This window comes from Mustelus asterias, chromosome 30 (genome assembly GCF_964213995.1).
Source record: "Mustelus asterias chromosome 30, sMusAst1.hap1.1, whole genome shotgun sequence".
Taxonomy (NCBI): domain Eukaryota; kingdom Metazoa; phylum Chordata; class Chondrichthyes; order Carcharhiniformes; family Triakidae; genus Mustelus; species Mustelus asterias.
This window is the reverse complement of record NC_135830.1, coordinates 20,320,693-20,347,887: the sequence shown is the minus strand read 5'-3', so window position 1 is coordinate 20,347,887 and position 27,195 is coordinate 20,320,693. Positions and strand designations below refer to the sequence as shown.

General features: G+C 50.9%; 1 protein-coding gene across 1 annotated transcript in view; it reads right to left on the bottom strand.

Annotated features, from left to right (window-relative positions):
* Window positions 1-9,960: 9,960 nt before the first annotated feature.
* Window positions 9,961-27,195, bottom strand: part of LOC144480838 (ER membrane protein complex subunit 4-like) — a 30,821-nt gene continuing 13,586 nt past the window's right edge. Inside the window, exons 4-5 of the mRNA XM_078200459.1 lie at window positions 12,815-12,975; window positions 9,961-11,992 (exon numbers count right to left, since the gene is read on the bottom strand). Of these exons, the coding sequence (XP_078056585.1) occupies window positions 11,957-11,992; window positions 12,815-12,975 (197 nt within the window). The 3' untranslated portion in view covers window positions 9,961-11,956. The remainder of the gene's footprint in view (window positions 11,993-12,814; window positions 12,976-27,195) is intronic.

Below are 27,195 nucleotides of genomic sequence, written 5' to 3'. Positions count from 1 at the left end.
TTATACAACTGTAAAATAATTTGCCAACTTTTATACTCGATGCCCTGTCCGATGAAGGCAAACATGCCATATGCCTTCTTCACCACCTTTTCCACCTGTGCTGCCACTTCTAAGGATCTGTGGACCTGTATTCCCAGATCTCCCTGTGTGTCTGTAGAACATAGAACAGTACAGCACAGAACAGGCCCTTCAGCCCTCGATGTTGAGCCGAGCTTTGTCCGAAACCAAGATCAAGCCACCCCACTCCCTATCATTCTGGTGTGCTCCATGTGCCTATCCAATAACTACTTGAAAGTTCCTAAAGTTTCTGACTCCACTATCACAGCAGGCAGTCCATTCCACACCCCAACCACTCGCTGCGTAAAGAACCTACCTCTGATATCCTTCCTATATCTCCCACCACGAACCCTATAGTTATGCCCCCTTGTAATAGCTCCACCCGAGGAAATAGTCTTTGAACGTTCACTCTATCTATCCCCCTTCATCATTTTATAAACCTTTATTAAGTCTCCCCTCAGCCTCCTCTGTTCCCTCAACCTTTCCTCATAAGACCTACCCTCCAAACCAGGCAGCATCCTGGTAAATTTCCTTTGCACTCTTTCCAGCACTTCCACATCCTTCTTATAGTGAGGTGACCAGAACTGCACACAATATTCCAAATGTGGTCTCACCAAGGTCCTGTACAGTTGCAGCATAACCCCATGGCTCTTAAACTCAAACCCCCTCTTAATAAACACTAACACACCATAGGCCTTCTTCACGGCTCTATCCACTTGAGTGGCAACCTTCAGAGATCTGTGGATATGAACCCCAAGATCTCTCTGTTCCTCCACATTCCTCAGATCCCTGCCGTTGACCCTGTAATCCGCATTCAAATTTGTCCTCCCAAAATGAATCACCTCACACTTAGCAGGGTTAAACTCTTATCTGCCATTTTTCAGCCCAGCTTTGCATCCTATCTATGTCTCTTTGCAGCCGACAACAGCCCTCCACCTCATCCACTACTCCACCAATCTTGGTGTCATCAGCAAATTTACTGATCCACCCTTCAGCCCCCTCCTCTAAGTCATTAATAAAAATCACAAAGAGCAGAGGACCCAGCACTGATCCCTGTGGTACACCGCTGGTAACTGGTCTCCAGTCTGAAAATTTTCCATCCACCACCACCCTCTGTCTTCTATGAGATATGATGTGGAGATGCCGGCGTTGGACTGGGGTAAACACAATAAGAGTTTTAACAACACCAGGTTAAAGTCCTACAGGTTTATTTGGTAGCAAATGCCATTAGCTTTCGGAGCACTGCTCCTTCGTCAGATGGAGTGGATATCTGCTCTCAAACAAGGCACAGAGACACAAAATCAAGTTACAGAATACTGATTAGAATGCGAATCTCTACAGCCAACCAGGTTAAAGAGATGTGTATTGTCTCCAGTCAGGACAGCCAGTGAGATTCTGCAAGTCCAGGAGGCAAGCTGTGGGGGTTACTGATAGTGTGACATAAACCCAACATCCCGGTTTAGGCCGTCCTCATGTGTGCGGAACTCGGCTATCAGTTTCTGCTCAGCGACTCTGCGCTGTCGTGTGTCGTGAAGGCCGCCTTGGAGAACACTTACCTGAATATCAGAGGCCGAATGCCCGTGACCGCTGAAGTGCTCCCCCACAGGAAGAGAACAGTCTTGCCTGGTGATTGTCGAGCGGTGTTCATTCATCCGTTGTCGTAGCGTCTGCATGGTCTCCCCAATGTACCATGTCTCGGGACATCCTTTCCTGCAGCGTATCAGCTAGACAACGTTGGCCGAGTTGCAAGAGTAGGTACCGTGTACCTGGTGGATGGTGTTCTCACGTGAGATGATGACATCAGTGTCGATGATCCGGCACGTCTTGCAGAGGTTGCTGTGGCAGGGTTGTGTGGTGTCGTGGTCACTGTTCTCCTGAAGGCTGGGTAGTTTGCTGCGGACAATGGTCTGTTTGAGGTTGTGCGGTTGTTTGAAGGCAAGAAGTGGGGGTGTGGGGATGGCCTTGGCGAGATGTTCGTCTTCATCAATGACATGTTGAAGGCTCCGGAGAAGATGCCGTAGCTTCTCCGCTCCAGGGAAGTACTGGACGATGAAGGGTACTCTGTAGGTACCGTGTACTACCAGGTACACGGTACCTACTCTTGCAACTCGGCCAACATTGTCTACCTGATACGCTGCAGGAAAGGATGTCCCGAGGCATGGTACATTGGGGAGACCATGCAGACGCTCTGGTCCTACGGCACTATCCCCGTGGACAGTGAGGACCCAAAGATCAAAGCCAAAGGCTCTGCAATATCTTCCCTTGCCTCCCAAAGAATCCTAGGATATATCTCATCTGGCCCAGGGGACTTATCGACCCTCAGGTTTTTCAAAATTGCTAATACATCTTCCCTCAGAACATCTACCTCCACCAGCCTATCAGCCTGTATCACACTCTCATCCTCAAAAACATGGCCCCTCTCCTTGGTGAACACTGAAGAAAAGTATTCATTCATCGCCTCTCCTATCTCTTCTGACTCCATACACAAGTTCCCACTACTGTCCTTGACTGGCCCTAACCTCACCCTAGTCATTCTTTTATTTCTCACATAAGAGTAAAAAGCCTTGGGGTTTTCCTTGATCCGACCCGCCAAGGACTTCTCATGCCCCCTCCTCGCTCTCCTAAACCCTTTTTTTAGCTCATTCCTTGTTACCTTGTAACCCTCAAGCGACCCAACTGAACCTTGTTTTCTCATCCTTACATACGCTTCCCTGTTCCTCTTGACAAGACATTCAACCTCTTCTGTGAACCATGGTTCCCTCACTCGGCCATTTCCTCCCTGCCTGACAGGGACATACCTATCAAGGATACGCAGTATTTGTTCCTTGAACAAGCTCCACTTTTCATTAGACCGTTTCCCTGACGGTTTCTGTTCCCATCTTATGCTCCCTAATTCCTGCCTAATCGCATCATAATTATCCCTCCCCCAATTGTAAACCTTGCCCTGCCGTACGGCCCTATCCCTCTCCATTGCAATAGTGAAAGACACCGAATTGTGGTCACTATCTCCAAAGTGCTCTCCCACAACCAAATCTAACACTTGGCCCGGCTCATTTCCCAGTACCAAATCCAATGTGGCCCCACGTCTTGTCAGCCTATCCACATATTGTGTCAGGAAACCCTCCTGCACACACTGCACAATGATGGTTCTGCCATTTATTTTATAGCTCCCACCTGAATTGGATTTACCAAAATGCATCACCTTCCAGTTGTCCGGGTTAAATTTAAAGGTAAAATTCAGTGAAGTTGATGTTCAACTCAGAGTTATAGTTCGGTAAGAGTTAAGAGTCGCAAATGTTTAAGTTTGAGTTGGGACCTGAAGTGTTAAATAGAGAGAGCAATTGTTGGATTAATTAAGAGTCGAATCCTGTCCTTGTCTGTCTTTTTAAACTGTAATGCTTGGAATGTGTTTAAACCAATAACTGAATAACAACCCACAGTGCCGTTAGGGAGGGAACTCCAGGGTTTTGACCCAGCGACTGTGAAGGAACGGCCGATATATTTCCAAGTCGGGATGGTGAGTGGGGCTTGGAGGGGAACTTGCAGGTGGTGGTGCTCCCCATGTATCTGCTGCCCTTGTCCTTCTGGATAGAAGTGGTCGTGGGTTTGGAAGGTGCTGTCTAAAGATCTTAGAACATAAGAAATAGGAGCAGGAGTAGGCCATCTAGCCCCTCGAGCCTGCCCCGCCATTCAATAAGATCATGGCTGATCTGAAGTGGATCAGTTCCACTTACCCGCCTGATCCCCATAACCCCTAATTCCCTTACCGATCAGGAATCCATCTATCCGTGACTTAAACATATTCAACCAGGTAGCCTCCACCACTTCAGTGGGCAGAGAATTCCAGAGATTCACCACCCTCTGAGAGAAGAGGTTCCTCCTCAACTCTGTCCTAAACTGACCCCCCTTTATTTTGAGGCTGTGCCCTCAATAACAACCCACAGTGCCGTTAGGGAGGGAATTCCAGGATTTTGACCCAGCGACTGTGAAGGAACGGCCGATATATTTCCAAGTCGGGATGGTGAGTAGGGCTCGGAGGGGAACTTGCAGGTGGTGGTGCTCCCCATGTATCTGCTGCCCTTTCTCCTTCTGGATGGAAGTGGTCGTGGGTTTGGAAGGTGCTGTCTAAGGATCTTTGGTGAATTGCTGCAGTGTGAGTTGTAGATAGTACACACTGCTGCTAAAGTTTAAAGTTTATTTATTAAGTAAGGCTTACATTTACACTGCAATGAAGCTACTGTGAAATTTCACTTGTCGCCACACTCCGGCACCTGTTCGGGTCAATGCACCTAACCCGCACGTCTTTTGGACTGTGGGAGGAAAGTGGAGCACCCGCAGGAAACCCAGGCAGACACGGGGAGAACGTGCAAACTCCACACAGACAGTGACCCGAGCCGAGAATCGAACCCGGGTCCCTGGCGCTGTGAGGCAGCAGTGCTAACCACTGTGCCGCTACTGAGCATCGGTGGTGGAGGCAGTGGATATTTGTGGATGTGGTGCCAATCAAGCGGGGCTGCTTTGTCCTGGATTGTGTCGAGCTTCTTGAGTGTTGTTGGAGCTACCAAATAAACCCGTTGGGACTTTAACCTGGTGTTGTGAGACTTCTTACTGTGTTCACCCCAGTCCAACGCCGGCATCTCCACATCAGAGCTGCACCCATCCAGGCATTTGGAAAGCATTCCATCACACTCTTGACTTGTGTCTTGTAGATGGTGGACAGGGTTTGGGGAGTCAGAGGGTGACTTACCGCAGTGTTCTCAGCCTCTGACCTGCTCCTGTAGCCACTGTGCTTACGTAGCGAGTCCAGTTGAGTTCCTGGTCAATGTCAACCCCCAGGATGTTGACAGTGGGGTGATTCATGATGTGGAGATGTTGGACTGGGGTGGGCACAGTAACAAGTCTCCCAACGCCAGATTAAAGTCCAACAGGTTTATCACTCAGCTGATGAAGGAGCAGCGCTCCAAAAGCTCGTGATTCCAAATGAACCTGTTGGACTTTAACCTGGTGTTGTGAGACTTCTTACAGTGGGGGGATTCAGTGATGGTAACACCTTTGAATGTCATGGGGTGGTGGTCAGAGTGTCTGTCATTGGCGATGGTCATTGCCTGGCACTTGTGTGGCACGAATGTTACTTGCCACTTGTCAACCCAGGCTGATTGATGATGGACATACCAGAGCCATTGATTCCATATATAGAACATAGAACAGTACAGCACAGAACAGGCCCTTCGGCCCACAAAATTGTGCCGAGCTTTATCTGAAACCAAGATCAAGCTATCCCACTCCCTATCATCCTGGTGTGCTCCATGTGCCTATCCAATAACCGCTTAAATGTTCCTAAAGTGTCTGACTCCACTATCACTGCAGGCAGTCCATTCCACACCCCAACCACTCTCTGCGTAAAGAACCTACCTCTGATATCCTTCCTGTATCTCCCACCACGAACCCTATAGTTATGCCCCCTTGTAATAGCTCCATCCACCCGAGGAAATAGTCTTTGAACGTTCACTCTATCTATCCCCTTCATCATTTTATAAACCTCTATTAAGTCTCCCCTCAGCCTCCTCCGCTCCAGAGAGAACAGCCCTAGCTCCCTCAACCTTTCCTCATAAGACCTACCCTCCAAACCAGGCAGCATCCTGGTAAATCTCCTCTGCACTCTTTCCAGCGCTTCCACATCCTTCTTATAGTGAGGTGACCAGAACTGCACACAATATTCCAAATGTGGTCTCACCAAGGTCAGGTACAGTTGCAGCATAACCCCACAGCTCTTAAACTCCAACCCCCTGTTAATAAAAGCTAACACACTATAGGCCTTCTTCACAGCTCTATCCACTTGAGTGGCAACCTTTAGAGATCTGTGGATATGAACCCCAAGATCTCTCTGTTCCTCCACAGTCTTCAGAACCCTACCTTTGACCCTGTAATCCACATTTAAATTAGTCCCACCAAAATGAATCACCTCACATTTATCAGGGTTAAACTCCATATGGTGAGGCTATGCCATTCACATGCAGCTTGGTATAAACATTTGGGAGTTGATCACAAGTGACTCCTCTGACGATACTGTGCCTTTAAGAACTGTACTTTAATCATGATTCTCTGCAGCGGTTCTTTTCGAGCAGGCCTGGCGTTTTTGATTTGATGCTGTCTGTAACTGGTATCTTTTACTCTTGCTGAAACAGGATAATTGAAGCAATGTTTATTTTTAATCTGGGCCTAGTGCAGTGTCCTGAGGGTTTTTATGACCCTTTTGAATTGCTGGTGGCGAATGATTTGACAGGTCATAGCATCATAGAAACCCTACAGTGCAGAAAGAGGCCATTCGGCCCATCGAGTCTGCACCGACCACAATCCCACCCAGGCCCTACCCCCATATTCCTGCATATTTTACCCGTTAATCCCTCTAACCTACGCATCTCAGGACTCTTAAGGGGCAATTTTTACCACGGCCAATCAACCTAACTCGCACATCTTTGGACTGTGGGAGGAAACCGGTGCACCCGGAGGAAACCCACGCAGACACGAGGAGAATGTGCAAACTCCACACAGACGGTGACCCCGAGCCGGGAATCGAACCCGGGACCCTGGAGCTGTGAAGCAGCAGTGCTAACCACTGTGCTACCGTGCCGCCCTATAAGGAGAAAAAATACAAATACACGACTGACGAGGGTGGGATCATCGTGAGGTCAGGTGATCCCTGAGGGACAGTTTTCTTTTCCATGTCAAAGTCCAGGGCTTCAGTTTCATATTGGCACAAAGCTGTTTGGACTGCGGAGAGAAAGCAGTCTCTCTGCCTCTCCCTCCCTCGAGTTGAAAAGTCTGCTGTCTGGAGTTGCTGCTAGAAGCTGGTGGAAGAAGGCAGTGTGTTTCTCTCTCTCTCTCTGTCTCTAGAGGTGTGCTAAAAGTTCCAGGGCTGGGAAGCCTCAGAGATTTGATCCTACATTCGAAGGACCATCAATTCACAGCAGGTGTTAAAAAAAAGCTGCAAAATCCGCATCAAAGTAAAGCTCATTTATTATTCACAAGTCAGGCTTACATTAACACTGCAATGAGGTTACTGTGAAAATCCCCCTAGTCGCCACACTCCGGCGCCTGTTTGGGTTACAGTGAGGGAGAATTTAGCACAGCCAATGTACCCTAACCTGCACGTCTTTCAGACTGTGGGAGGAAACCGGAGCACCCGGAGGAAACCCACGCAGACACGAGGAGAACGTGCAAACTCCGCACAGACAGTGACCCGAGCCGGGAATCGAACCCGGGTCCCTGGCGCTGTGAGGCAGCAGCGCTAACCACCGTGCCGCCGTGCATCACCTGAACATACTTGCTTCCTGTGCCAAGCCCTGAAAGGGAGTGTATGTTTGTGGGTGCTGTTTGACCTGGAACACCACAGCTGTTAAGGTTATGCAATATATCTTTTTTTGTAATTGGTAAAAGTTACCCTAATGTTTCTTGTTATGTTAACTGTGTTCTTATGTAAACTTTGATAAAAGCTTCTCAGTGGGTCACTTCATAGAATCCCTACAGTGCAGAAGGAGGCCATTCGGCCCATCAAGCCTGCACCGACAACAATCCCACCCAGGCCCTACCCCCACAACCCCCACTTATTTACTCTGCAAATCCCCCCGACACAAAGGGACAATTTAGCATGGCTAATGCACCTAACCAGCACGTCTTTCAGACTGTGGGAGGAAACCGGAGCACCCGGAGGAAACCCACGCAGACGCGGGAGAGAACATGCAGACGCCACACAGGCAGGGAGCCGAGGCTGGAATTGAACCCGGGTCCCTGGCGCTGTGAGGCAGCAGTGCTAACTGCTGCCTCACAGCGCCAGGGATCCCTTGAATCATACCTAGTGTGAAACACCTTATGCTCAACTGTGCCAAATTCAAATGCAAAAACGTAGGCTCTAGGCTAACTTCATAAAACACCGAGTAGTTTCTGACCTGGATCATAACAGTCCATCGGCCACAAGCAGACATTATGATCAATTTCCGGTAGTATCATTGGCTGGGCGCCAGAGAACTTTCTGGAAGATTGTGTAAAGTTTAGGATTAAGAGAGATAATTTGTCCTCAGCGGAAACTCAAGACTCACATTTGCAACGTGTACCCTGAAGATTTACTTCACAGAACAAAGGAACAATGAGGGAAAATTCATACCAAAGAAAGAGCCTGGCCTGTTCGCTCAAGCGGGTAGTATTTATTTTCAGCCAAAGGTTAAAGTTAAAAAGAGGTTAAAATTGAATGAGTTAAAGTGTTGCAATTAAGGTGAGTTTATGTTGGGTTTTAGTACTTAAAGTAGTAAGGGGAGGTGTTGGCCTAGTGGTATTATCACTAGACTATTAATACAGAAACTCAGCTGATGTTCTGGGGGACCCGGGTTCGAATCCCGGTGGAATTTGAATTTAATTTTTTTTTAAATCTGGAATTAAGAATCTACTGATGACGGTGAAACCATTGTCGATTGTCGGGAAAACCCATCTGGTTCACTAATGTCCCTTTAGGGAAGGAAATCTGCCGTCCTTAGTAGAGTATAAAAGCTGGAGTCTGATGATGCAGTTGTATAGAACGTTGGTTCGGCCGCATTTGGAATACTGCGTCCAGTTCTGGTCGCCGCACTACCAGAAGGACGTGGAAGCTTCAGAGAGAGTGCAGAGGTTTAGCAGGATGTTGCCTGGTTTGGAGGGTCTTAGCTATGAAATGAATAGGGTTGGGAAGCATTTTCTGATCAGGGCCAGTGTGATCTCCTGGACTCGTTTCGATCGCCTCAGGGGGTCGGAGAGGAATTTCCCAGATTTTTTTTCCCCATATTGGCCCTGGGGTTTTTACTCTGGGTTTTCGCCTCTCCCTGGAGATCACATGGTCTGGAATGGGGGGGTGGGGGTGAGTTAATAGGTTGTGATGAACAAAGCATCGTAGCTGTGAGGGACAGCTCGGTGGATAGGATATTAGGATGTAGATAGGCTGGAAAACTGGGCGGGGATCCTGGATTCAGGATTCAATCCTGGACCGGGGAGCGGCGCGGGCTTGGAGGGCCGAAGGGCCTGTTCCTGTGCTGTATTGTTCTTTGTTCTTTGAGGAGCGATTGGGTAAACTGGGCTTGTTCTCCCTGGAAAGACGGAGAATGAGGGGAGACCTAATAGAGGTGTACAAAATTATGACGGGTATAGGTAGGGTGAACAGCTTTTTCCCAGGTCGGAGGTGACGATCACGAGGGGTCACGGGCTCAAGGTGAGAGGTATAACTCAGATATCAGAGGGACGTTTTTTACACAGAGGGTGGTGGGGGCCTGGAATGCGCTGCCAAGTAGGGTGGTGGAGGCAGGCACGCTGGCATCGTTTAAGACTTACCTGGATAGTCACATGAGCAGCCTGGGAATGGAGGGATACAAACGATTGGTCTAGTTGGACCAATGAGCGGCACAGGCTTGGAGGGCCGAAGGGCCTGTTTCCTGTGCTGTACTGTTCTTTGTCCCCTGGTCTGGCCTACATGTGACTCCAGAGCCACAGCAACGTGGTTGACTCCCAAACGCCCTCCAAGGGCAACCAGAGACGGGCAATAACGGCCCAGCCAGTGACGTCCATGCCCCGCGAATGAATTAAAACGGTCAAACCAAGTCTTTAACTCCCCTCTGAAATGGCCTAGCAAGTTTGAGGGTAATTAGGGATGATCAATAAATGCTGGCCCAGCCACTGACACCCACATTTCCCCCCCCCCCCCCCCGGCGAAACAAACAAAATTAAAAGGACATGGCACTCGGAGTAATCCACCAGCTTGGGCTACAAGGGGCCAGTGCGTTGCGGGAGTGAAGAGGTGAGGCTGTGGCAGAGTTTAACGGCAAAACCTAAAATCGAGCGGAGGTGGAGTCAGTGAGATTGTTCTGGTGTCATTTCACACAGGGCTCATTTTGCTGAAACTTTTTAATTTCCACAGCAACAGTATCATCAAAAAGACATGGCACATTCTTGACAGCAGAATCAATCTTAGGCTGAGAGCTTCACTGAATATTACCGCCCCCCCCCCCCCCCCCCCGTCACCACCATCACTCACCGAGACTACCAATTGGCGTCAAGCCCCCTTCCTGCACCGGGCACAGCCTCAAGAAGCCCCCCCCCGCAAAGGGACCGATTCAAATACAATTGTGAAATGAAAGTGAAAGCAGATGATTGAGATGCGACTTGAAATAGTGGCGTCGCGGCAGCCGCACCAGAGGCAGTGGTGAACAGGAGGGGGGGAGCTCAGTGACTGAGCACCAGTGAGGAATCATAGAATCCCTACAGTGTAGAAGGAGGCCATTCGGCCCATCGAGTCTGCGCCGACAACAATCCCACCCAGGTCCTATCCCCGTAACTCCACATATTTACCCTATCTGGTGAGATTAACATGGCTAATCAACCTAACCCACACATCTTTGGACTATGGGGGGGGGGGGGGGGGGAGAACCGGAGTGCCCGGAGGAAACCCACGCAGACACAGCTGGGGGGGGGGGGGGGTGGGAGAATTTGCAAACTCTGCACAGACAGTGACCCGAGCCGGGAAAGGAACCCGGGTCCCTGGCGCCGTGCTAGCCCATATACATTTCAGGTACAGGAATACATTTCAGATACGGCGCCCACACCGACTAACCTGGGAAGGGGCAGTTGCCGGAACGAACATCGCACGCACGCACGCACACACAAAACACACGCACACAAAATATTCAATTTGTGCTTCTGGCTGTTACAACCGAGAGACGTTAACAACGGATATTCATCCCTCAAACTGCCCCACGTACGACCTGGTGGCGAGATCTTGCTGTGCGCAAACCAGCCACCTGGTTTCACACGTGTGAACAACTGGAAACAAAAATGGAAAGGGGGCCTGCCGGATCTGAAGCTCTGCCGGGGCGGCCATGGAAGTGGGGTTCTTTTCTGAGGTGAGTAACGCCCACAGCCCAGCCCAGCCCAGCCCAGCCGTTTTCCTAGGAAGCGGCTACGGCCGCCATGTGCACGGCGAGATCCCACGAGGCATTTTGCAACAAGACGGTCTAAATTTCAGTGATTGAAGGGACACCGAGGAGAATTCTCTCCCCTCTCTCCCGCCCCGCCTGCTCTTGTTTCGAGATTTCACCATGGGATCGTTCATATCTAGCCAAGAGTAGCTGGGGATGGGGAAATCCCCCAAATCGGTGTCTCGACCGAGCCTCTTGGTGCAGCGGCACTCCCTCGGCGCTGCGAGCAGGAGCTTCAATCGCGGTACCCGAATCTCAGGAACGAGTGGGGGAGAGGGAAGAGGAATGACACAAACCTGCGACTTTCTGACCTGCATGGGGAAGGGGAAAGAGAGAGAGAGAGTGAGGGAGCGACCGAGATCGGTCGGGAACGTGAGTCAGATCCGGGAGTTCTGTCCCGTCACCAGCCCCAACGGGTCCCTCCATCGAGGTTGCGCAATGAGACGGAGGGGAGAGGCAGGAATCAATATAAGAATACAACACTCAATAAAACACAGCCCTCCTGCCAACATCTTCAGCCCTTTCGACGTCCGCTTTGGGTGTGGAGACCAGGGGCGAGATTCTCCGGCCTCCGAGCCGCGTGTTTCCCGCCGGTGGAAGGTGGCGCGTCGTTTGCTAATGGCGGGATTCTCCGCTCCCGCCAATGGCAATTCCCGCTGACCTCACCCCCACGGCAGTGGGAAACCCGCAGGCAGGGGTGCACTGCCGGCGGAACTGGAAAATCCCGTCGGTGAGAGAATTCCAGCCCAGGTGTCTCTCTCTCTGTACGTGAGGGGCAGCAATGGGAGAGCAGGTTAACTAGAGCAAGCCTGGTCCGAGGGTAACAAGACGACAGCCGGTTGAGTTTAGTGTTGATCGCCCTCGGGGTGGTATCTCTCTGCGAGCGACGAGGGGGGGGAGTGGGACCGTCACAGGATCAGCCCCCCGCCCGTGTATTCCACTCTCTGCATAAAAGAGAAGAGAAGAGCGTAAGGAATCGGGGCGGAACTAGCTCTCCCGTCGAGCTTGCCCCACTATTCAATAAGAACGCACCTCACCCTTGACCTCAACTCCACTTTCCCCGCACTCTTCCCCCCCATCCCTCATGCCCAGAAAGCTCTCCCTCCCTCAGCCTTGAGCCTACCCAAAGATGCACAAACCCTTTCGAGTGAAGAAACTCCCCCTCACTTCAGTCGGAAATGGCTGCCCCCTTGAAACCGTTGGCCCCGCATTCTCGACCCTCCAAGAATTAGCCTCTCCGCATCGGCCTCATGCATCACAGAATCCCCACAGTGCAGGAGGCGGCCATTCGGCCCATCAGGTCTGCACCGACTCTCTGAAACAGAATGCCCACCCACGCCCTCCGTGTCACCCTCTGCCCGTAACCCCGTACATTGAGCATGGCCAATCTACCTAACCTGCACATCTTTGGGCATTAAGGGGCAATATAGCATGGCCAATCCATCCAACCTGCACATCTTTGGACTGTGGGAGGAAACCGGAGCACCTGGAGGAAACCCACGCAGACACGGGGAGAACGTGCAAACTCCCACACAGACAGTGACCCAAGGCCAGAATCGAACCCGGGACCCTGGGAGGCAGCAGGGCTAACCACTGGGCCACCGTGGAGCCCCTTTCAGTCAGGTCTTTTCTCACCCATCCAAACTCCAGAAAGTACAGGGCCCGTTCATTTCAATCTCCCCAGGCCAAGAGTGGGTGAATGGTCTCCTCTGGTGTCCCTCCGATTTTCCTGGCTCCCCCTCACATACCGGGTACCGGGGTCTCACCTGGGGCGGCTCGATGAACGCCAGCCAGTCGGAGGCGTGGGTGGGCAACAGCCCCATCGACTGGCACTTGTAGACGGCCAGGGCCAAGCCCAGCAGGTTACCGATGAAGTAGACCAGGCCCTGCAGCCACTGCTGGCTCGAACTCTCCAGCAACTTGAAGGCTGAAAGCAAGAATCGAGAAGGCGGGAGAGGTCAGGGGGCAGCTGAGAGACTGGCTGAATTTCATACTCAAATTACAAAAAGGTCAGCACGCAACGACAGCGAGAAATCTGGGAGAGGTGGTTGGAAGCCGAGGCGGATGGGGGTGGATGGGGGGAGGAGACAAAGTTTACGTTTATTTATCAGTGTCACAAGTAAGGTTACATTAACACTGCAATGAAGTTACTGTGAAAATCTCCCTGGTGGCCACACTCGGGCTCCTGTTCGGGTTACACTGAGGGAGAATTTAGCACGGCCCAATGCACCCTAACCAGCATGTCTTTCAGACTGTGGGAGGAAACCGGAGCACCCGGAGGGAAACCCACGCAGACACGGGGAGAACGTGCAAACTCCGCACAGACAGTGACCCGAGCGGGAATTGAACCCAGGTCCCTTGCGTTGTGAGGCAGCAGCGCTAACCACTGTGCCAGCGTGCCACCAACCTGCACATCCCAGGACACCAACGGGCAATTTAGCATAGCCAATCCACCTAACCCGCACATCTTTGGACTGTGGGAGGAAACCGGAGCACCCGGAGGAAACCCACGCAGACACGGGGAGAACGTGCTGACTCCGCACGGACAGTGACCCGAGCTGGGAATCGAACCCGGGTCCCCGGCGCTGTGAGGCAGCACTGTGCCAATAAAGATGCAGATTTTCCAACTTTTGCCCCCAATTCCGACTGTTCCTCTTCCTCAGGAAATAGTCAGATTTCACCTCTTTCATTGCCTCGGGGTGAGGGTCAACTGACCTTGTGTAACTAGATTGAAGAGAAATATCCATTGTTACTCCCTGGGTGGCGCAGTGAGGAAATCATTCTGCACATGTATTAGAGGGGTTTGGTAAAAGGATGTCTCGAGGGCTGCCCACAGTTCGGCTGCCCTTGCCTAAACACTTGCCCGAGGGGGAGCGTAACAAAGGTTCACTGGACAGGTTCCTGGGGATGACTGGGTTCTCCAATAAGGAGAGACTGAGCAGGACTCTCTGGAACTTAGTAGCGGCACGGTAGCACAGTGGGTTAGCACTGCTGCTTCGCAGCGTCAGGGACCCGGGTTCGATTCCCGGCTCGGGGTCACTGTCTGTGTGGAGTTTGCACATTCTCCTCGTGTCTGCGTGGGTTTCCTCCGGGTGCTCCGGTTTCCTCCCACAGTCCGAAAGACGTGTTGGTTAGGATGCATCGGCCATGCTAAATTCTCCCTCAATGTAACCAAACAGGTGCCAGAATGTGGCGACATGGGGGGATTTTCCACAGTGGCTTCATGTAAAGCCGACTTGTGGCACTAATGAATAATAGCCTCAGAGAGTTGAGCTTGCTGAAACTTGTATATAATTGTAAAGAGGGTTTGACAGGGGAGATGTGGAGATGCTGTTTCCCCCTGGCTGGATAATGTGGCAAGACGTTTAACAACACCAGGTTAAAGTCCAACAGGTTTATTTGGCAGCAAAAGCCTCAAGCTTTCGGAGCGCTGCTCCTTCGTCAGGTGATAATGTGGCGCAGAGCGACAGAGCCTCAGGATAAGGGGGCAGCCATTTTAAGATTGGGACGAAGAGGAATTGGAAATTGTTGGAATTCTCTACCCCAAAGGGCTCTAAATGCTCCATCATTTATTATATTCGAGGCTGAGACCGATAGGTTTTGGGGCAGTTAAAGAAATCTCAACGAGATATCTGTACACTGACTGGTGTCTCTCAGTCCCCCCTCTCTCTCAGGGAGATATCTGTACACTGACTGGTGTCTCTCAGTCCTCTCTCTCTCTCAGGGAGATATCTGTACACTGACTGGTGTCTCTCAGTCCTCTCTCTCTCTCAGGGAGATATCTGTACACTGACTGGTGTCTCTCAGTCCCCTCTCTCTCTCTCAGGGAGATATCTGTACACTGACTGGCGTCTCTCAGTCCTCTCTCTCTCAGGGAGATATCTGTACACTGACTGGTGTCTCTCAGTCCCCCCTCTCTCTCAGGGAGATATCTGTACACTGACTGGTGTCTCTCAGTCCCCTCTCTCTCTCTCAGGGAGATATCTGTACACTGACTGGTGTCTCTCAGTCCTCCCTCTCTCAGGGAGATATCTGTACACTGACTGGTGTCTCTCAGTCCCCTCTCTCTCTCTCAGGGAGATATCTGTACTTTCTGGTGTCTCTCAGTCCTCTCTCTGAGGGAGATATCTGTACACTAACTGGTGTCTCAGTCCTCTCTCTCTCTCTGGGAGATATCTGTACACTGACTGGTGTCTCTCGGTCCCCTCTCTCTCTCTCAGGGAGATATCTGTACACTGACTGGCGTCTCTCAGTCCTCTCTCTCTCTCAGGGAGATATCTGTACACTGACTGGTGTCTCTCAGTCCTCTCTCTCTCTCAGGGAGATATCTGTACACTGACTGGTGTCTCAGTCCTCTCTCTCTCTCAACGAGATATCTGTACACTGACTGGTGTCTCTCAGTCCTCTCTCTCTCTCAGGGAGATATCTGTACACTGACTGGTGTCTCTCAGTCCCCTCTCTCTCAGGGAGATATCTGTGCACTGACTGGTGTCTCTCAGTCCCCTCTCTCTCTCTCTCAGGGAGATATCTGTACACTGACTGGTGTCTCTCAGTCCCCTCTCTCTCTCAGGGAGATATCTGTACACTGACTGGCGTCTCTCAGTCCCCTCTCTCTCAGGGAGATATCTGTGCACTGACTGGTGTCTCTCAGTCCCCTCTCTCTCTCTCTCAGGGAGATATCTGTACACTGACTGGTGTCTCTCAGTCCCCTCTCTCTCTCAGGGAGATATCTGTACACTGACTGGTGTCTCTCAGTCCTCTCTCTCTCAGGGAGATATCTGTACACTGACTGGCGTCTCTCAGTCCTCTCTCTCTCAGGGAGATATCTGTACACTGACTGGCATCTCTCAGTCCTCTCTCTCTCAGGGAGATATCTGTACACTGACTGGTGTCTCTCAGTCCCCTCTCTCTCTCAGGGAGATATCTGTACACTGACTGGTGTCTCTCAGTCCCCTCTCTCTCTCTCAGGGAGATATCTGTACACTGACTGGTGTCTCTCAGTCCCCTCTCTCTCTCTCTCAGGGAGATATCTGTACTTTCTGGTGTCTCTCAGTCCTCTCTCTGAGGGAGATATCTGTACACTAACTGGTGTCTCTCGGTCCCCTCTCTCTCTCTCAGGGAGATATCTGTACACTGACTGGCATCTCTCAGTCCCCTCTCTCTCTCAGGGAGATATCTGTACACTGACTGGTGTCTCTCAGTCCTCTCTCTCTCAGGGAGATATCTGTACACTGACTGGTGTCTCTCAGTCCCCCCTCTCTCTCAGGGAGATATCTGTACACTGACTGGTGTCTCTCAGTCCCCTCTCTCTCTCAGGGAGATATCTGTACACTGACTGGTGTCTCTCAGTCCTCCCTCTCTCTCAGGGAGATATCTGTACACTGACTGATGTCTCTCAGTCCTCTCTCTCACTCAGGGAGATATCTGTACACTGACTGGTGTCTCTCAGTCCCCTCTCTCTCTCAGGGAGATATCTGTACACTGACTGGTGTCTCTCAGTCCCCTCTCTCTCAGGGAGATATCTGTACACTGACTGGTGTCTCTCAGTCCTCTCTCTCTCTCAGGGAGATATCTGTACACTGACTAGTGTCTCTCAGTCCCCCCTCTCTCTCAGGGAGATATCTGTACACAGACTGGTGTCTCTCAGTCCCCTCTCTCTCTCAGGGATATATCTGTACACTGACTGGTGTCTCTCAGTCCTCTCTCTCAGGGAGATATCTGTACACTGACTGGTGTCTCTCAGTCCCCTCTCTCTCTCTCAGGGAGATATCTGTACACTGACTAGTGTCTCTCAGTCCACTTTCTCTCTCTCAGGGAGATATCTGTACACTGACTGGTGTCTCTCAGTCCCCTCTCTCTCAGGGAGACATCTGTACACTGACTGGTGTCTCTCAGTCCACTTTCTCTCTCTCAGGGAGATATCTGTACACTTTCTGGTGTCTCTCAGTCCTCTCTCTGAGGGAGATATCTGTACACTGACTGGCGTCTCTCAGTCCCCCCTCTCTCTCTCAGGGAGATATCTGTACATTGACTGGTGTCTCTCAGTCCCCCCTCTCTCTCTCAGGAAGATATCTGTACACTGACTGGTGTCTCTCAGTCCTCTCTCTCTCTCAGGGAGATATCTGTACACTGACTGGTGTCTCTCAGTCCCCTCTCTCTCTCTCAGGAAGATATCTGTACACTGACTGGTGTCTCTCAGTCCTCTCTCTCTCTCAGGGAGATATCTGAACACTGATATTAGTCCCCTCTCTCTCTCAGGGAGATATCTGTACACTGACTGGTGTCTCTCAGTCCCCTCTCTCTCTCTCAGGAAGATATCTGTACACTGACTGGTGTCTCTCAGTCCTCTCTCTCTCTCAGGGAGATATCTGAATACTGATATTAGTCCCCTCTCTCTCTCAGGGAGATATCTGTACACTGACTGGTGTCTCTCAGTCCCCTCTCTCTCTCTCAGGGAGATATCTGTACACTTTCTGGTGTCTCTCAGTCCTCTCTCTGAGGGAGATATCTGTACACTGACTGGTGTCTCTCAGTCCCCCCTCTCTCTCAGGGAGATATCTGTACACTGACTGGTGTCTCTCAGTCCCCTCTCTCTCTCTCAGGGAGATATCTGTACACTGACTAGTGTCTCTCAGTCCCCTCTCTCTCTCAGGGAGATATCTGTACACTGACTGGTGTCTCTCAGTCCCCTCTCTCTCTCAGGGAGATATCTGTACACTGACTGGTGTCTCTCAGTCCTCTCTCTCATGGAGATATCTGTACACTGACTGGTGTCTCTCAGTCCTCTCTCTCTCAGGGAGATATCTGTACACTGACTGGTGTCTCTCAGTCCTCCCTCTCTCTCAGGGAGATATCTGTACACTGACTGGTGTCTCTCAGTCCCCTCTCTCACTCAGGGAGATATCTGTACACTGACTGGTGTCTCTCAGTCCCCTCTCTCTCTCAGGGAGATATCTATACACTGACTGGTGTCTCTCAGTCCTCTCTCTCATGGAGATATCTGTACACTGACTGGTGTCTCTCAGTCCTCTCTCTCTCAGGGAGATATCTGTACACTGACTGGTGTCTCAGTCCCCTCTCTCTCTCAGGGAGATATCTATACACTGACTGGTGTCTCTCAGTCCCCTCTCTCTCAGGGAGATATCTGTACACTGACTGGTGTCTCTCAGTCCTCTCTCTCTCAGGGAGATATCTGTACACTGACTGGTGTCTCTCAGTCCCCTCTCTCTCTCTCAGGGAGATATCTGTACTTTCTGGTGTCTCTCAGTCCTCTCTCTGAGGGAGATATCTGTACACTAACTGGTGTCTCTCGGTCCCCTCTCTCTCTCTCAGGGAGATATCTGTACACTGACTGGCATCTCTCAGTCCCCTCTCTTTCTCAGGGAGATATCTGTACACTGACTGGTGTCTCTCAGTCCTCTCTCTCTCAGGGAGATATCTGTACACTGACTGGTGTCTCTCAGTCCTCCCACTCTCTCAGGGAGATATCTGTACACTGACTGGTGTCTCTCAGTCCCCTCTCTCTCTCAGGGAGATATCTGTACACTGACTGGTGTCTCTCAGTCCTCCCTCTCTCTCAGGGAGATATCTGTACACTGACTGATGTCTCTCAGTCCTCTCTCTCACTCAGGGAGATATCTGTACACTGACTGGTGTCTCTCAGTCCCCTCTCTCTCTCAGGGAGATATCTGGACACTGACTGGTGTCTCTCAGTCCCCTCTCTCTCAGGGAGATATCTGTACACTGACTGGTGTCTCTCAGTCCTCTCTCTCTCTCAGGGAGATATCTGTACACTGACTAGTGTCTCTCAGTCCCCCCTCTCTCTCAGGGAGATATCTGTACACTGACTGGTGTCTCTCAGTCCCCTCTCTCTCTCAGGGATATATCTGTACACTGACTGGTGTCTCTCAGTCCTCTCTCTCAGGGAGATATCTGTACACTGACTGGTGTCTCTCAGTCCCCTCTCTCTCTCTCAGGGAGATATCTGGACACTGACTAGTGTCTCTCAGTCCACTTTCTCTCTCTCAGGGAGATATCTGTACACTGACTGGTGTCTCTCAGTCCCCTCTCTCTCAGGGAGACATCTGTACACTGACTGGTGTCTCTCAGTCCACTTTCTCTCTCTCAGGGAGATATCTGTACACTTTCTGGTGTCTCTCAGTCCTCTCTCTGAGAGAGATATCTGTACACTGACTGGCGTCTCTCAGTCCCCTCTCTCTCTCTCAGGGAGATATCTGTACATTGACTGGTGTCTCTCAGTCCCCTCTCTCTCTCTCAGGAAGATATCTGTACACTGACTGGTGTCTCTCAGTCCTCTCTCTCTCTCAGGGAGATATCTGTACACTGACTGGTGTCTCTCAGTCCCCTCTCTCTCTCTCAGGAAGATATCTGTACACTGACTGGTGTCTCTCAGTCCTCTCTCTCTCTCAGGGAGATATCTGAACACTGATATTAGTCCCCTCTCTCTCTCAGGGAGATATCTGTACACTGACTGGTGTCTCTCAGTCCCCTCTCTCTCTCTCAGGGAGATATCTGTACACTTTCTGGTGTCTCTCAGTCCTCTCTCTGAGGGAGATATCTGTACACTGACTGGTGTCTCTCAGTCCCCCCTCTCTCTCAGGGAGATATCTGTACACGACTGGTGTCTCTCAGTCCCCTCTCTCTCTCTCAGGGAGATATCTGTACACTGACTAGTGTCTCTCAGTCCCCTCTCTCTCTCAGGGAGATATCTGTACACTGACTGGTGTCTCTCAGTCCCCTCTCTCTCTCAGGGAGATATCTGTACACTGACTGGCGTCTCTCAGTCCCCTCTCTCTCTCAGGGAGATATCTGTACACTGACTGGTGTCTCTCAGTCCTCTCTCTCATGGAGATATCTGTACACTGACTGGTGTCTCTCAGTCCTCTCTCTCTCAGGGAGATATCTGTACACTGACTGGTGTCTCTCAGTCCTCCCTCTCTCTCAGGGAGATATCTGTACACTGACTGGTGTCTCTCAGTCCCCTCTCTCTCTCTCTCAGGGAGATATCTGTACACTGACTGGCGTCTCTCAGTCCCCTCTCTCTCAGGGAGATATCTGTGCACTGACTGGTGTCTCTCAGTCCCCTCTCTCTCTCTCTCAGGGAGATATCTGTACACTGACTGGTGTCTCTCAGTCCCCTCTCTCTCTCAGGGAGATATCTGTACACTGACTGGTGTCTCTCAGTCCTCTCTCTCTCAGGGAGATATCTGTACACTGACTGGCGTCTCTCAGTCCTCTCTCTCTCAGGGAGATATCTGTACACTGACTGGCATCTCTCAGTCCTCTCTCTCTCAGGGAGATATCTGTACACTGACTGGTGTCTCTCAGTCCCCTCTCTCTCTCAGGGAGATATCTGTACACTGACTGGTGTCTCTCAGTCCCCTCTCTCTCTCTCAGGGAGATATCTGTACACTGACTGGTGTCTCTCAGTCCCCTCTCTCTCTCTCTCAGGGAGATATCTGTACTTTCTGGTGTCTCTCAGTCCTCTCTCTGAGGGAGATATCTGTACACTAACTGGTGTCTCTCGGTCCCCTCTCTCTCTCTCAGGGAGATATCTGTACACTGACTGGCATCTCTCAGTCCCCTCTCTCTCTCAGGGAGATATCTGTACACTGACTGGTGTCTCTCAGTCCTCTCTCTCTCAGGGAGATATCTGTCCACTGACTGGTGTCTCTCAGTCCCCCCTCTCTCTCAGGGAGATATCTGTACACTGACTGGTGTCTCTCAGTCCCCTCTCTCTCTCAGGGAGATATCTGTACACTGACTGGTGTCTCTCAGTCCTCCCTCTCTCTCAGGGAGATATCTGTACACTGACTGATGTCTCTCAGTCCTCTCTCTCACTCAGGGAGATATCTGTACACTGACTGGTGTCTCTCAGTCCCCTCTCTCTCTCAGGGAGATATCTGTACACTGACTGGTGTCTCTCAGTCCCCTCTCTCTCAGGGAGATATCTGTACACTGACTGGTGTCTCTCAGTCCTCTCTCTCTCTCAGGGAGATATCTGTACACTGACTAGTGTCTCTCAGTCCCCCCTCTCTCTCAGGGAGATATCTGTACACTGACTGGTGTCTCTCAGTCCCCTCTCTCTCTCAGGGATATATCTGTACACTGACTGGTGTCTCTCAGTCCTCTCTCTCAGGGAGATATCTGTACACTGACTAGTGTCTCTCAGTCCACTTTCTCTCTCTCAGGGAGATATCTGTACACTGACTGGTGTCTCTCAGTCCTCTCTCTCAGGGAGATATCTGTACACTGACTAGTGTCTCTCAGTCCACTTTCTCTCTCTCAGGGAGATATCTGTACACTGACTGGTGTCTCTCAGTCCCCTCTCTCTCAGGGAGACATCTGTACACTGACTGGTGTCTCTCAGTCCACTTTCTCTCTCTCAGGGAGATATCTGTACACTTTCTGGTGTCTCTCAGTCCTCTCTCTGAGGGAGATATCTGTACACTGACTGGCGTCTCTCAGTCCCCCCTCTCTCTCTCAGGGAGATATCTGTACATTGACTGGTGTCTCTCAGTCCCCCCTCTCTCTCTCAGGAAGATATCTGTACACTGACTGGTGTCTCTCAGTCCTCTCTCTCTCTCAGGGAGATATCTGTACACTGACTGGTGTCTCTCAGTCCCCTCTCTCTCTCTCAGGAAGATATCTGTACACTGACTGGTGTCTCTCAGTCCTCTCTCTCTCTCAGGGAGATATCTGAACACTGATATTAGTCCCCTCTCTCTCTCAGGGAGATATCTGTACACTGACTGGTGTCTCTCAGTCCCCTCTCTCTCTCTCAGGGAGATATCTGTACACTTTCTGGTGTCTCTCAGTCCTCTCTCTGAGGGAGATATCTGTACACTGACTGGTGTCTCTCAGTCCCCCCTCTCTCTCAGGGAGATATCTGTACACTGACTGGTGTCTCTCAGTCCCCTCTCTCTCTCTCAGGAAGATATCTGTACACTGACTAGTGTCTCTCAGTCCCCTCTCTCTCTCAGGGAGATATCTGTACACTGACTGGTGTCTCTCAGTCCCCTCTCTCTCTCAGGGAGATATCTGTACACTGACTGGTGTCTCTCAGTCCTCTCTCTCATGGAGATATCTGTACACTGACTGGTGTCTCTCAGTCCTCTCTCTCTCAGGGAGATATCTGTACACTGACTGGTGTCTCTCAGTCCTCCCTCTCTCTCAGGGAGATATCTGTACACTGACTGGTGTCTCTCAGTCCCCTCTCTCACTCAGGGAGATATCTGTACACTGACTGGTGTCTCTCAGTCCCCTCTCTCTCTCAGGGAGATATCTATACACTGACTGGTGTCTCTCAGTCCTCTCTCTCATGGAGATATCTGTACACTGACTGGTGTCTCTCAGTCCTCTCTCTCTCAGGGAGATATCTGTACACTGACTGGTGTCTCAGTCCCCTCTCTCTCTCAGGGAGATATCTATACACTGACTGGTGTCTCTCAGTCCCCTCTCTCTCAGGGAGATATCTGTACACTGACTGGTGTCTCTCAGTCCTCTCTCTCTCTCAGGGAGATATCTGTACACTGACTAGTGTCTCTCAGTCCCCCCTCTCTCTCAGGGGGATATCTGTACACTGACTGGCGTCTCTCAGTCCCCTCTCTCTCTCAGGGAGATATCTGTACACTGACTGGTGTCTCTCAGTCCCCTCTCTCACTCAGGGAGATATCTGTACACTGACTGGTGTCTCTCAGTCCCCTCTCTCTCTCAGGGAGATATCTATACACTGACTGGTGTCTCTCAGTCCTCTCTCTCATGGAGATATCTGTACACTGACTGGTGTCTCTCAGTCCTCTCTCTCTCAGGGAGATATCTGTACACTGACTGGTGTCTCTCAGTCCCCTCTCTAAGGGAGATATCTGTACACTGACTGGTGTCTCTCAGTCCCCTCTCTCTCTCAAGGAGATATCTGTACACTGCCTGGTGTCTCTCAGTCCCCTCTCTCTCTCAGGGAGATATCTGTACACTGGCTGGTGTCTCTCAGTCCCCTCTCTCTCTCAGGGAGATATCTGTACACTGACTGGTGTCTCTCAGTCCTCCCTCTCTCTCAGGGAGATATCTGTACACTGACTGATGTCTCTCAGTCCTCTCTCTCACTCAGGGAGATATCTGTACACTGACTGGTGTCTCTCAGTCCCCTCTCTCTCTCAGGGAGATATCTGTACACTGACTGGTGTCTCTCAGTCCCCTCTCTCTCAGGGAGATATCTGTACACTGACTGGTGTCTCTCAGTCCTCTCTCTCTCTCAGGGAGATATCTGTACACTGACTAGTGTCTCTCAGTCCCCCCTCTCTCTCAGGGAGATATCTGTACACTGACTGGTGTCTCTCAGTCCCCTCTCTCTCTCAGGGATATATCTGTACACTGACTGGTGTCTCTCAGTCCTCTCTCTCAGGGAGATATCTGTACACTGACTGGTGTCTCTCAGTCCCCTCTCTCTCTCTCAGGGAGATATCTGTACACTGACTAGTGTCTCTCAGTCCACTTTCTCTCTCTCAGGGAGATATCTGTACACTGACTGGTGTCTCTCAGTCCCCTCTCTCTCAGGGAGACATCTGTACACTGACTGGTGTCTCTCAGTCCACTTTCTCTCTCTCAGGGAGATATCTGTACACTTTCTGGTGTCTCTCAGTCCTCTCTCTGAGAGAGATATCTGTACACTGACTGGCGTCTCTCAGTCCCCTCTCTCTCTCTCAGGGAGATATCTGTACATTGACTGGTGTCTCTCAGTCCCCTCTCTCTCTCTCAGGAAGATATCTGTACACTGACTGGTGTCTCTCAGTCCCCTCTCTCTCTCTCAGGAAGATATCTGTACACTGACTGGTGTCTCTCAGTCCTCTCTCTCTCTCAGGGAGATATCTGAACACTGATATTAGTCCCCTCTCTCTCTCAGGGAGATATCTGTACACTGACTGATGTCTCTCAGTCCCCTCTCTCTCTCTCAGGGAGATATCTGTACACTTTCTGGTGTCTCTCAGTCCTCTCTCTGAGGGAGATATCTGTACACTGACTGGTGTCTCTCAGTCCCCCCTCTCTCTCAGGGAGATATCTGTACACTGACTGGTGTCTCTCAGTCCCCTCTCTCTCTCTCAGGGAGATATCTGTACACTGACTAGTGTCTCTCAGTCCCCTCTCTCTCTCAGGGAGATATCTGTACACTGACTGGTGTCTCTCAGTCCCCTCTCTCTCTCTGGGAGATATCTGTACACTGACTGGCGTCTCTCAGTCCCCTCTCTCTCTCAGGGAGATATCTGTACACTGACTGGTGTCTCTCAGTCCTCTCTCTCATGGAGATATCTGTACACTGACTGGTGTCTCTCAGTCCTCTCTCTCTCAGGGAGATATCTGTACACTGACTGGTGTCTCTCAGTCCTCCCTCTCTCTCAGGGAGATATCTGTACACTGACTGGTGTCTCTCAGTCCCCTCTCTCACTCAGGGAGATATCTGTACACTGACTGGTGTCTCTCAGTCCCCTCTCTCTCTCAGGGAGATATCTATACACTGACTGGTGTCTCTCAGTCCCCTCTCTCTCAGGGAGATATCTGTACACTGACTGGTGTCTCTCAGTCCTCTCTCTCTCTCAGGGAGATATCTGTACACTGACTAGTGTCTCTCAGTCCCCCCTCTCTCTCAGGGGGATATCTGTACACTGACTGGCGTCTCTCAGTCCCCTCTCTCTCTCAGGGAGATATCTGTACACTGACTGGTGTCTCTCAGTCCTCCCTCTCTCTCAGGGAGATATCTGTACACTGACTGGTGTCTCTCAGTCCCCTCTCTCTCTCAGGGAGATATCTGTCCACTGACTGGTGTCTCTCAGTCCCCTCTCTCTCTCAGGGAGATATCTGTACACTGACTGGTGTCTCTCAGTCCTCTCTCTCTCAGGGAGAGATCTGTACACTGACTGGTGTCTCTCAGTCCTCTCTCTCTCTCTCAGGGAGATATCTGTACACTGACTGGTGTCTCTCAGTCCCCTCTCTCTCTCATGGAGATATCTGTACACTGACTGGTGTCTCTCAGTCCTCTCTCTCTCAGGAAGATATCTATACACTGTCTGGTGTCTCTCAGTCCTCTCTCTCTCAGGGAGAGATCTGTACACTGACTGGTGTCTCTCAGTCCCCTCTCTATCAGGGAGAGATCTGTACACTGACTGGTGTCTCTCAGTCCCCTCTCTCTCTCAGGGAGATATCTGTCCACTGACTGGTGTCTCTCAGTCCCCTCTCTCTCTCAGGGAGATATCTGTACACTGACTGGTGTCTCTCAGTCCTCTCTCTCTCAGGGAGATATCTGTACACTGACTGGTGCCTCTCAGTCCTCTCTCTCTCAGGGAGAGATCTGTACACTGACTGGTGTCTCTCAGTCCCCTCTCTCTCTCTCAGGGAGATATCTGTACACTGACTGGTGTCATTCAGTCCCCTCTCTCTCTCATGGAGATATCTGTACACTGACTGGTGTCTCTCAGTCCTCTCTCTCTCAGGGAGATATCTATACACTGTCTGGTGTCTCTCAGTCCCCTCTCTATCAGGGAGAGATCTGTACACTGACTGGTGTCTCTCAGTCCTCTCTCTCTCAGGGAGATATCTGTACACTGACTGGTGTCTCTCAGTCCTCCCTCTCTCTCAGGGAGATATCTGTACACTGACTGGTGTGTCTCAGTCCCCTCTCTCTCTCAGGGAGATATCTGTCCACTGACTGGTGTCTCTCAGTCCCCTCTCTCTCTCAGGGAGATATCTGTACACTGACTGGTGTCTCTCAGTCCTCTCTCTCTCAGGGAGATATCTGTACACTGACTGGTGTCTCCCAGTCCCCTCTCTGTCAGGGAGAGATCTGTACACTGACTGGTGTCTCTCAGTCCCCTCTCTCACTCAGGGAGATATCTGTACACTGACTGGTGTCTCTCAGTCCCCTCTCTCTCTCAGGGAGATATCTGTACACTGACTGGTGTCTCTCAGTCCCCTCTCTCACTCAGGGAGATATCTGTACACTGACTGGTGTCTCTCAGTCCCCTCTCTCTCTCCCTCTCAGGGAGATATCTGTACACTGACTGGTGTCTCTCAGTCCTCTCTCTCAGGGAGATATCTGTACACTGATTGGTGTCTCTCAGTCCCCTCTCTCTCTCAGGGAGATAGCTGTACACTGACTGGTGTCTCAGTCCTCTCTCTCTCTCAGGGAGATATCTGTACACTGACTGGTGTCTCTCAGTCCTCTCTCTCTCAGGGAGATATCTGTACACTGACTGGTGTCTCAGTCCCCTCTCTCTCTCAGGGATATATCTATACACTGACTGGTGTCTCTCAGTCCCCTCTCTCTCAGGGTGATATCTGTACACTGACTGGTGTCTCTCAGTCCTCTCTCTCTCTCAGGGAGATATCTGTACACTGACTAGTGTCTCTCAGTCCCCCCTCTCTCTCAGGGAGATATCTGTACACTGACTGGCGTCTCTCAGTCCCCTCTCTCTCTCAGGGATATATCTGTACACTGACTGGTGTCTCTCAGTCCTCTCTCTCTCTCTCAGGGAGATATCTGTACACTGACTGGTGTCTCTCAGTCCCCTCTCTCTCTCTCAGGGAGATATCTGTACATTGACTGGTGTCTCTCAGTCCCCTCTCTCTCTCTCAGGAAGATATCTGTACACTGACTGTTGTCTCTCAGTCCTCTCTCTCTCAGGGAGATATCTGTACACTGACTGGTGTCTCTCAGTCCTCTCTCTCTCTCAGGGAGATATCTGTACACTGACTGGTGTCTCTCAGTCCACTTTCTCTCTCTCAGAGAGATATCTGTACACTGACTGGTGTCTCTCAGTCCCCTCTCTCTCTCTCTCTCAGGGAGATATCTGTACACTTTCTGGTGTCTCTCAGTCCTCTCTCTGAGGGAGATATCTGTACACTGACTGGCGTCTCTCAGTCCCCTCTCTCTCTCTCAGGGAGGTATCTGGACACTGACTGGTGTCTCAGTCCCCTCTCTCTCTCTCAGGGAGATATCTGTACATTGACTGGTGTCTCTCAGTCCCCTCTCTCTCTCTCAGGGAGATATCTGTACACTGACTGTTGTCTCTCAGTCCTCTCTCTCTCAGGGAGATATCTGTGCACTGACTGGTGTCTCTCAGTCCTCTCTCTCTCTCAG